General features: G+C 41.8%; 1 protein-coding gene across 1 annotated transcript in view; it reads right to left on the reverse strand.

The window, feature by feature from the left end:
• Ostm1 (osteoclastogenesis associated transmembrane protein 1) overlaps window positions 1–11,085 on the reverse strand; it is a 51,255-nt gene that overhangs the window by 25,976 nt on the left and 14,194 nt on the right. The window contains exon 3 of the mRNA XM_008850314.3: window positions 3,677–3,774. Coding sequence (XP_008848536.1) covers window positions 3,677–3,774 — 98 coding nt within the window. The remainder of the gene's footprint in view (window positions 1–3,676; window positions 3,775–11,085) is intronic.

The following is an 11,085-nucleotide window of genomic DNA, read 5'->3' on the forward strand; positions in this document are numbered from 1 at the left end:
ACACCTGCACACTTGTGTGCATGCATGTGGAGGCTAGAGGTCAATGACAGGTGTCCTCCTCAATCACTCTCTACCTATGTTTTAAATGTTTTCTTTAAGATTTACTTTTCTTTCTTTTTTTTTTTTTTTTTTTTTTTTTTTTTTTTTTTTTTTAAAATTAACTGCTTGAGTCCTGGAACTCACTATGTAGACCAGGCTGGCCTCGAACTCACAAAGATCCGCCTGCCTCTGCCTCCCAAGTGCTGGGATTAAAGATGTGCCACCACACACGGCAAGATTGTTTTTTTATTTCTTAATTATATGTAGGTGTGTTGAGTTTGTGTGGGGCTTTGGGCTTATGAGTGCGGTTGCCCAAAGAAGCCAGAAGAGGGCATTAGGTCCCCTGGAGCTGGAGTTCCAGGAAGTTGTGAGCTGCTGGACATGGGTGCTGGGAACCAAACTCAGGTCATCTGTAAGAACAATAAGCACTCTTTATCACTGAGTCATCTCTCCAGCCTCCATCTTATTTTTCAGACAGTGACTCCCAGTGTACCTGAAGCTCATAGACTGGCTGGCCAGCAATCCTCAGGAATCTTCCTACCTCTACCTCTACCTCCCAGTAGTAGAATTATGGGCCTACACTGCTGTACCCAGCTAAATGGGGGAGGGTCTAAACTCAGGTCCTCATGCATGCATGGCAAGCATGTTACCATCTGGACATCTCCCCAGGTCCCTCAGGTATAGTCCTTAAAAATTTAACATAAAAGATTTTATTATTTATTACTATTATTATGATTATTATTATTATTGATGGTGGTGGTGTGTGCATACAGAGGTGGGGGAGCTCGTGCTGGTGCACACGTGGTGGTCAGAAGACAACTTTGTGAAATCAATTCTCTCTTTCCACTTTGACATGGATTCTGAGGATCCAACTCAAATTGTCAAGCTTTTGTGGCAAACACTCTACCTGCTAAAGTATCTTGCCAGCCCAGATAAACAGTGTTTAAATACAGAAAAAAAGGTATAAAAAGTACTAAAACAGTTTTAAAAAATAATCTCAATATGAAAAAAGCTTTTCTTATGTAACACAAATACCACAATCCATTAAAAATTATTAATCTGGGCTGGAGAGATGGCTCAGCGGTTAAGAGCACTGGCTGCTCTTGCAGAGGATTCAGGTTCGATTCCTAGCACCCATATGGTGGCTAACAACCATCTGTAACTCCAGTTCCAGGGGAAGTCCAATGCCCTCTTCTGACCTCCAAAGTCACTGTACAACACTGGTGTACCTACATACCTGCAAGCAATACACTCATACATAAAAAATAAAAATAAAAAATTTTCAATGATAAATCTAACAAAATTAGAAACAAGACTTTATTAATTATTTGGGGGGGGATCTTTTTGAGACAGGGTCTCCCTGTATCCCACCTGGCCTGGAACTCACTGTGTAGACCAGGCTGGCCTCAAACTCACAGAGATCTGCCTGCCTCTGCCTCTCAAGTGCTGGGATTAAAAGCATGAGCCACCACACCCAGTATTATTTATTTATTTTTACTATATGTGCATGAGTGTTTTCCCTTCATGTGGGTATATGCACCCAGGCATCCAATCCCCATGGAGACCAGAAGAGGGCACTGGATCCCTGGGAGCTAAAGTTACTGATGGTTATTAGCCACTACATGGATGCTGGGAACTGAGCCTGGGTCCTCTGTAAAAGTAGCCAGTGCTCTTATCCATGGAGCCATCTTTCAAGCCCCATAAACAAGAGTTTTTGTTTTGTTTTGTTTATTTTATGTGTATGAGTATACTGCCTGCATGTACATAAGGCAATGCCCACGGAGGTCAGAAGAGGGCACCAGATCCCCTGTAACTGGAGTTAGGACAGTTGTTAGCTGCCACAGGGGTGCTGGGAATCGAGCCTGGGTCCTCTGCAAAAGCAGCCGGTGTTCTTAACTGCTGACCCATCTCTCCGGGCCCCACATGAGATTTTCTTAATGATAAGAGAAAAGCATAAGAAAACGCTGAACTAGGAAAAAGCAGTTGCAATTAGTATCACAGAAGAGTACTAATTTCTTTTAAGTGTGTATGTTAGAGCAATAGACCCTTAAGCCAAAGCATTTCCTGGTTTTTAGCCAAATCCAGGGGCCAAGTCACCATCTAAAGTTTGACAAAGAATGTGAGTCCACAAAAGGTTCTAAATCCTGTAGGAAAGCATTTCCCAACTTCAGTAGAGTAAGAAACCCTGTTTTGAGCTGGATAGATGGCTCCCTGGTTAAGAGCATTGGTTGCTCTTACAGAGGACCCGGGTTCAGTTCCCAGCACCCATGTAGCAGCTAACAACCATTAATAACTTTAGTTGCAGGGGATCCAACACCCTCTTCTGGCCTCCACAGGGACTGCATGCCTGGGTGCATATAATGTCCATAACTCCAGTTCCAGGGGATCAGGCACTCTCTTCTGGCTTCCATGGGTACTAGGCACATACAGTATACACACATATGTACAGGCAAAATATTCATACACATAAAAATAAACCTTTTTTTAATTACTTGTTATGCAAGTTTGAGAACTACAATTTTTGCCTCTGGGCATATGGCTCAGTAGGCAGAGTGCTTGCTTAGCAGGCAGAAAGCCCACTGCATAGACCAGGTACTATGGTGCATGCCTGCAATCCTAGAACTAAGGAGGTAGAGACAAAAAGATTAGAAATTCAAAATATACATAGTATATTCAAAGCCAACCTGGGATACATAAAACCCTGTCTCAAGGAAAAGACATACACACAAATACACACATTAAAACACACACACAGAAAAGTCCTACAGTCTTTACCAGGGTTCCAATTTCACTCTTCACCAACATCAGGCAAGTATCAATGACAAAATTCAAGGATCAGAGATAGAGACAACAAAAATCTACAACACAGGACTCTTTATTGTTGCTGTGGTTTGTATATTGGTTCTTTTATTTTACTGTTTTAATTTTAGACAGGGTTTTACTTTGTAGTCCAGGCTAGCCTAGAACTTGCTATGTAGCCCAAGCTGGCTTCAAACTCATGATCCTCCTGCCTCAGTTTCCCTAAGGCAGAGCACATGCTTGGCACCAAATGATGCCTTTAAATAAAAGTGGTTTAAATAGCTAGGCATGGTGGCACACACCTTTAATTCTAGTACTCTGGAGGCAAAGGCAGGTAGATCTGAAACTGAAACCTACCTACTCTATGTAGTAAGTTCCAGGCTAGATGGGGCTACAGGGAGACCCGTCTCAAAAACAAAAACAAAAATAACAAAAAAGTGGATTAAATTGATTTAAGCTAAGATTGAGCCAAAGAATAAGCTTCCTGGAGACAGAACCATACTTTTATTTTTTCATAAACAAAGTCAAGGTAATTTTCTGTCAAACCAAATGACTCTGTGCTTTAATTAAGTAACTGTGAAGGCTCCGTTAGTGTTTGCACATTACTTATTTCACCAGATCATCATTACAAAACACCTGAAGATAAGCCAGGAAAATGGGAAAATGTTAATATCCTCCCCCACTTCACCAATGAAGAGTTCAAGTTCTAATATCTGCAAGTGGAAGACACTAAGAGTAGAAATAAAGGTTCACTAATTCCTTTATGAGAATAGACAACCAGCAAAAGTTAATTCTACAAGAACTCAGATTTACACATTACTCATTTGTGTTAAATTACCTGAAGGTTATGTTCAAAGCAGGTTAAGGTCTTGTTAAACAGACTGAGGAAATGTTCTGTATTATTTGATAAATCTTCACCGTTGTTTGCTAAACAATCTATCAAAAAAGAAAAAAGACAGCATGTTAATGTGTTGTCAGTAATGAGCTGTCACTTGTTCTCAAGCTATCACTTTTTCTTTTGCACAGCAGCAATCCTCCATAAAGAAACAAGCATTCCACACCAGAGAAGCTGCAAATACACGAAACTTACTCCTTTTTGTTTTTTAAAATTTAGTCCTTTTTGTTTTGTAATTTTTTAAATTTTTTTGTCTTTTTGAAGCAGGGTCTCCCTGTAGCCCCAGCTGTCCTGGAACTCACTATGTAGACCAGGCTGGCCTTGAACTTACAGAGATCCGCCTGCCTCTGCCTCCCGAGTGCTGGGACTACAGGCGTGTGCTACCACGCCTGGCTCAAAACCTTTTTGTTTTTTAAAAACATTTCATGAAATTTCTAATATAATTGCGTGCCCTCTTTTATAAAAACAGTTAAAATTGATTTTTAATGGTGAAAGCTTATATGAAAATCAGCCAATAAATGTTGTCTTGATCATTCTTTGACATATGCCTTTGTTTTAAAAGGTTTATTTACTTTTATTGATGTATATGAGTATTCGCCTGCATGTCTATATGTGCACTATGTGTGTGCCTCCTGCCCGAAGGGACCAGACAAGGGTATTATATCCCCTGGAGCTAGAGTTACAGACAGTTGTGAGTCACCATGTGGGTGCTGGGAACCAAACCCAGGTCCTCTGCAAGAATCATCTTTCCAGCCCCAATATATAACTTTTTACCTTGTATTAATTTTGCCTAAGCTCTTATGTCTTTTTAAAATCTGTATAGAGTTTGGCACCTCACTGATGTGATCAGAGTAGCCCTTTAGATTCGTTCTTTCTAATCTATCATGAGTTGGTGCCCAAAGAAACAACTTGGTGAAAATTCTGTCTAAAAAACTGACAAAGAGGCCAAGCATGGTGGTGCACACCTTTAATCCCAGCACTCAGCAGGCAGAGGCAGGCAGACCTCCGTGAGTTCAAGGCCAGCCTGGTCTATATTGCAAGTTCCAGGCAAGCTGGGGCTACAGGGAGACCCTGTCTCAAAAAGACCCCCCAAAAACAAACAAAAATAAGCAAACAAAAAGTGGCAAAGGCATGTGGGGGGTGGAGTGCAGCTAGAGAGATGGTTCAGCGGGTAAGAGCACTGGTTGCTCTTTCAGAAGACCTGGGTTTGGTTCCCAGCAACCACAAGGCAGCTAACAGCCACCAGCAACTCCAGTTCCAGGGGACTCAATACCCTCTTCTGGCCTCCATGAACACTGTGTGCATGTAGTGCACTTACATCCATGCAGACAAAACACTCATAAACATTAAAAATTTTTAATTTTAAAATAAATAGAAATTTCCATGTTTTTGCAAATCTTACATATGTGGTACTCCTCTGAAACTCGGTGCTCTTGCTTAGCATTAGCTCAAGTTCATTTACTTCTTTTGTTTCTTGTGTATGAATATGATACAACTTTAAAATTTTTTCTTATTGCATTTTATTTATTTGTTTGTTTATTTAGTGTATGTGTGCACTCACGTGTATGCCATAGAGTGCGTGTGAAGGTCAAAGGATAAATTGCTAGAGTTGGTTCTCTCCATCCACCATGTGGGTTCGAGAGATCAAACTCAGGTTGTCAGGCTTAGCGGCAAGTGGCTTTAACACTTGCCACGTGGCCCGATATGACATAATCTGTGGGTCAATTCTCCCCTTTTTGGTAAGCCTATTTTTTATCCTCCCTTTGTGTTTTCATTTCCCTGCAGCCACAGATTGCTTTCTCCAATCCAGGCTCAATGATCTGACTTCACATCCCAGAACTGGGGTGGGCCATTTCTTTCTTTTTTTTTTTAACTTAAAAAAAATTTTTATTGAGACTTTCATACATGCATATAAGGTGTTCTGACCAAATCCACACCCACTCCCTCCCCTCCAACTCCTCCTATATCTCCCCATCAGTTTTTCCTGACAACTTTGTGCACTCTTTTTTTATGGGGCTTTTTGCTACTCTAACATTCCCCCTCTGAAGAGGTAACCCTCCCTCCCTCGGGTTCTGGCTTCTACCCTCCACACACCCAGGAACATGTCCATCTGGTTTCTCTATTCTCAATTTTGCTTTATTAATATGATTGCAAAAAAATCCAAGGTTATAATTAAAGGACCTGATTCAAATTCACATTTTCTGATCTCAGAGCCATGAAACATCTTTGTAGATGCCCTAGTAACTTGTCTACAAGAGATGTTTCAAGCATCTATTCTGTAGCACATAGCTCCACTTCTGCCCCTACCATTTAAAAATATTTTATTATTATTTTTTTAATTTATGTGTATGAGTGTTATTGCCCGCATGTATGTAAATGTACCCCTGTCATGCAATACCCAAGGAGGTCAGAAGAGGGCTTCGATTCCCATGGAACTGAAGTTACAGATGCTTGTTAGCTGCCATGTGGGGGCTGGGAATCGAACCCAGGTCCTCTATAAGAGCAGCCAGTACTCCTAATCACTGAGCCATACACATGCATGAGGCCTGCAGAGGCCAGAAGTTGGAAGAGGTCCTGGAGTTGGAGTTATAGGCAGTTGTGAACTGCCTGACATAGGTTGCTGGGAACCAAACTCTGGTCCTCTGTAAAAGCAGCAAGAGCTCTTCATCACTGAGCTATCTTTGCAGCCCCACCTATGGATATATTATATCACCAGGGAGTCAGGAAGTTACACCCAACTGATCAGTAACAGAGAGATGAAACCTAAGCCTGATTAACAGGACAGAAAGGAACTAGCACTTTAAATCTTCTCTGTAGAAATTTGAAAAAATTCGAAACAGGTGCTCCTGTGACTGGATGAATTACCAAAGGGCACTAACATCCAGAAGCCAACTAGAATTCAATGGATTCACAGACAGACAGACAGAGAGACAGCCCACCCCCGCCCCCATGTAGGGCTCCTTCTACACCAGGCTGCACAGGGCCCTCTTGGCACCCGTTCTAGATGCTTAGCCTCTCTGAACCCGTGGACGCTACATTCTCTGCAGCTTTATCGTCTCAAGAACATAAGTCCTGTTCTAACTGTTGATCAACCGTTTAGAAATCTGAGTGTTCACTTTCCAAATTGGAAAGCTAAGGCAGAGAACTAAGATGATGCACTCAGGTTCACAGGGAAGTTAGTAAGGCACTGAAATATCAAGTTACTCTGCAGACGCCTGCCGCTTCCTTAATTGCACCATTTTTCTTTACTAATTAAATGTTACTCCATCTGTCAGCTTCTACAAGGCTCAAATACTAAAATCTTATTTTAAATAATCATATAAGCCACCTTTTCATGCTAGTTTAACAAACTCATGACGTAGCCTTGACTCCTTTCAAGGATGAGGTAGAATAGACATGAAGAATAATAAGCACAACTACAATACTTGGATGTGAGGCTAAAGTCTTCAGGTTTGTGGTTGCTGTTGTGCAGGGACGTCCAGGAAGCACAATTCTAGCCACAGCTGGTGTCCACCTGCATCAGAAGGAGCCCAAGAATGATGGAGGGCATCCCTGTGCACCCTACATCAGTAGAAAGTACAGCGCTAGGAGAGAGCACCGGCTATTTCTTCTATGCAAGATAATAAATCATTTCTTCATACAAAGTGATTTTATAAAGAAAGCCTCTCTGAAGAACAAAGGAACTGAATCTCTTCTACTTTGCTGTCATTTACTTTCATTTAAAATAATTTGAAAATTAAGTGAAAAGCTAACGTACACTGATCATCTGATTAAGTGCTGTGTTAATGCAGCACCGTCCAGTTAGGCTGTGGTATTATACAGCACAAAGGAGTTCCTTTACGTAATGGGGTTAGGTGTGGCTTCGTTATTAAAAGAGCTCTGACTTTCTGTCTCAAAACAAAGAAATTCTAGTAAATTCCTTTTATTCTTCTGCAGGAACCAGGAACATAAAGCTATAAACAGTAGCCATGCATTTTAGAAACTAGTAAGCTAGAGAATGGCAGTAATGACAATGCTCTCTGCAAGCACCAAGTGAAGTGGCCAGTGTGCATTTGCGTCATCTCAGATAATCAATGGCGCTTCATCAAGGGCAGATTAGCACAGCATCTATCTCAGTGAGGACCTGGGCACCAGCTCGAGGCATTCCGGGTGCTAAGGATTAAGACCTCACACAGAAACCTACCAAATCACCACAAGGATTAGGTGTCTTCTTTCTTCTCCCTCCCTCCCTCCCTCCCTCCTTCCCTCCCTCCCTTGTTTCTCCTTTCCTCTTTTTTTTTTTCTTTTTTTTTCTGTGATGTTAAGAACTGAACCCTCATCCTCCCTACACTTGCTAGCAAAGCATTCCACCACTAAGCTACACCCCTAGCCCCCTGACCCTTCAAAGGCAGGATCTCCACTTGACTGATCCTCCTTAATCTTCCTGCCTCAATTTCCTGAGTGGCTAAAACTATCCATCTTTAAAGACTGGCATCTATTAGGAGTTTATTTAAAATTTTCTGCTGTTGGGGCTGGAGAGATGGCTCAGTGGTTAAGAGCACTGACTGCTCTTGCAATGGATCCAGGTTTGATTCCCAGCACCTACATGGCAGCTAACAACCATCCTAACTCCAGTTCCAGGGGATCTGACACTCTCTTCTGACCTCCAAGGGCACTGAACAACAAAGGTGCACTTGTATGCATGCAGGCAACACACTCATACACATAAAATAAAATAATAAATAAAATATTTTTTAAAGTCTCTGCCGTTTTCAAAACTAGTTCCATAGTGGGTTTAGTGGCACATGCCTCTAACTCCAGCACTCAGGAGGCTGAGACAGGAGGCTTGTGAGTTCAAGTTCAAGGCCTATCTGAGATATAAAGTGAGACCTTGCCTTAAAACAAAAACTAATTTTCATAGAAAACAGTAACTACCACTTCTGAAAAATAGGCAAGCTTCAGAAAATACAAACCGTGAGAATTTTGTAATTAAATTTAGTAAATAAAGAAATTATGATGTTTAAATTATACAAATGAGCTGAGCATGGTGGTACTCGCCTTTAATCCCAGCATTTGGGAGGCAGAGGCAGGTGGATCTCTGTGAGTTCAAGGCAAGCCTGATCTACATAGCAAGTTCCAGGCCAGCTGGGGCTACAGGGAGACCCTGTCTCAAAAAGACCAAAAAAAAAAAAAAAAAAAAAAAAAAGTAAGTCTAATGCCAGTACATTCTCACACAGATAAAATATGAGAAAGAAGGGTTCTTCTGCCAAATTGACCCCTGGTTCACCAGTAACTTGTACTGTTGATTTTTTTGAGCATGAATCCATGAGTTATACATACTAATTGAAGGCTAATTTTCCTTCGATGAATGGAAATGTGTAACAGGATCACACACTGCTTCAATGGTGTCATCATGCTCGTAAATTAGCACCCAGCTCACTGGAGTTACAGGTTGCTATAAAGAAAGAGTAGGTCTCCAGGGATGAGGGAGATGGCCCAGTCAGTAAAGGCGGCCCTGCCACCAAGGCTGATGACATGAGTTTGATTCCTGGGACCCGTATGGCAGAAGGAAAGAACTACAACGTCTACAAGTCCTGAAAGTTGTTCTCTGACTTTCATATGTGTGCTGTAGCATATATATGTACCCACCCCTCCACCCCGCACACACACATCACCAAATCCGGTCACTTCAATAATTACCGTGCTGTGATATCGACAGGAGGGGTTTCTCTAACAGGTCACCCTTGTGTTAACAATACACTCCTGACCACAGCTTGCAATTTTGGTATAGGAGAGATCTTTAGCACACTTTCCTCAACATTTTTTTTTTTGAGATTAGGTCTCAGGTAGCCCAGAATGGGTCTCATATTGCCCAGGCTGGCCTCAAACCAGATACCTAGCTGAGAATGATCCTTTTTTTTAATTTAAATTTTTTTTTAACTTTATGTGCATGAGTATATTGCCTGCATGTGTGTAAGTGCACCCATGTTGTGCAAAGCCTGAGGTCAGAAGATGGCATTGGATCCCCTGGAACTAGAGTTACAGACAATTGTTAGCTGCTATGTAGGTGATGGGAATTGAACCCAGGTCCTCTGTAAGAGCAACCAGTGCTCTTAACTGATGAGCCATCACTCCAGCCCCAACTGAGGATGATCTTGAACTATTGCACCTTCTGCCTCTACCTCCTCAGTACTGGGATTACAGGAGTGTGGGGATTACAGGTGTGTGCCACAAAGGCAGGCTCCTTTTCTTTTCTTTTTTCTTTTCCTTCCCTCCTTCCCTCCCTCCCTCCCTTCCTTCCTTTCCTTCCTTTCCCTCTTTTTTGGTCTTTTGGAGATAGGGTCTCCCTGTAGCTCCAGCTGGTCTGGACTCCAGCTGGCCTTGATCTCACAGAGATCTGCCTGCCTCTGCTTCCCTAGTGATGGGGATAAAGGCTGTGCACAACCGCACCTGGCTGGGGCTCCTTTCTTTACTTAACAGTGAGGTCATTCTCCACAAGGAAAACTAGCTTCCATGTTGTTTGTAAGAAGGGTTGCTAGACGGCTTGCCTCGCTTGCACAAAGCCTTGGATTCAATCCCCAGAACAACAACCAAAAAAAGTAGAGTCTCTCTGGAAAAAAAAAGATCGCAAAACATTAAATCAAGTGGAAGTGCTGGGTACAATATTCCTCCTAATCATATTTTAAAATAACATTATTGGACTGGAGAGATGGCTCAGCAATTAAGAACACTTGCTATTCTCCAAAGGAGTCAGGTTTGATTCCTAGGGCCCGATGGCGGCTAACAATCATCTGTAACTCCAGTTCTAGGCGATCCAACACCCTCTTCTGGCCTCTGTGGCCATTGCATGCACGTGGTATACTTCCATACATACAGGCAAACACTCATACACATAAAATAAAATAAATAAAATATTTTAAAATAACATCATTTTACAAAATTGCAATAGTCCCTACTATGATCTGAATTTAGACACCATTTAATGACAGAAATTTGTTGAAAAATGCCTCTTTAGGGGACTTCTTTATTGTGTGAACATCAGAATATACTTAAAGAAGCCTAGATATTCTAGCCTACTACCTATCTGGACTTCATGGTATTGACACTGCTCCTCAGCTACAAACCTACAATGGTAAGTAGCTGTGTGGATCTAAGCAAAGACAAAGTATGGCAACGATATAGTATAAAATAATTAAAAATGGGGTCAGTGAAATGGCTGAGCAGGTAAAGGTGCCTGTTGCCAAGCCTAAGGACCTGAGTTCAATCCTTCAATCCCTAGAGCTCACACAGTAGAATGAGAGAACCAATTCCCAGACACTGTTCTCTGACCTCCACATGCAGACCATGGTGTATACACACACACAGAGAGAGAG

This window comes from Nannospalax galili, unplaced genomic scaffold, assembly GCF_000622305.1.
Source record: "Nannospalax galili isolate Female #2095 unplaced genomic scaffold, S.galili_v1.0 scaffold324, whole genome shotgun sequence".
Taxonomy (NCBI): Eukaryota; Metazoa; Chordata; class Mammalia; order Rodentia; family Spalacidae; genus Nannospalax; species Nannospalax galili.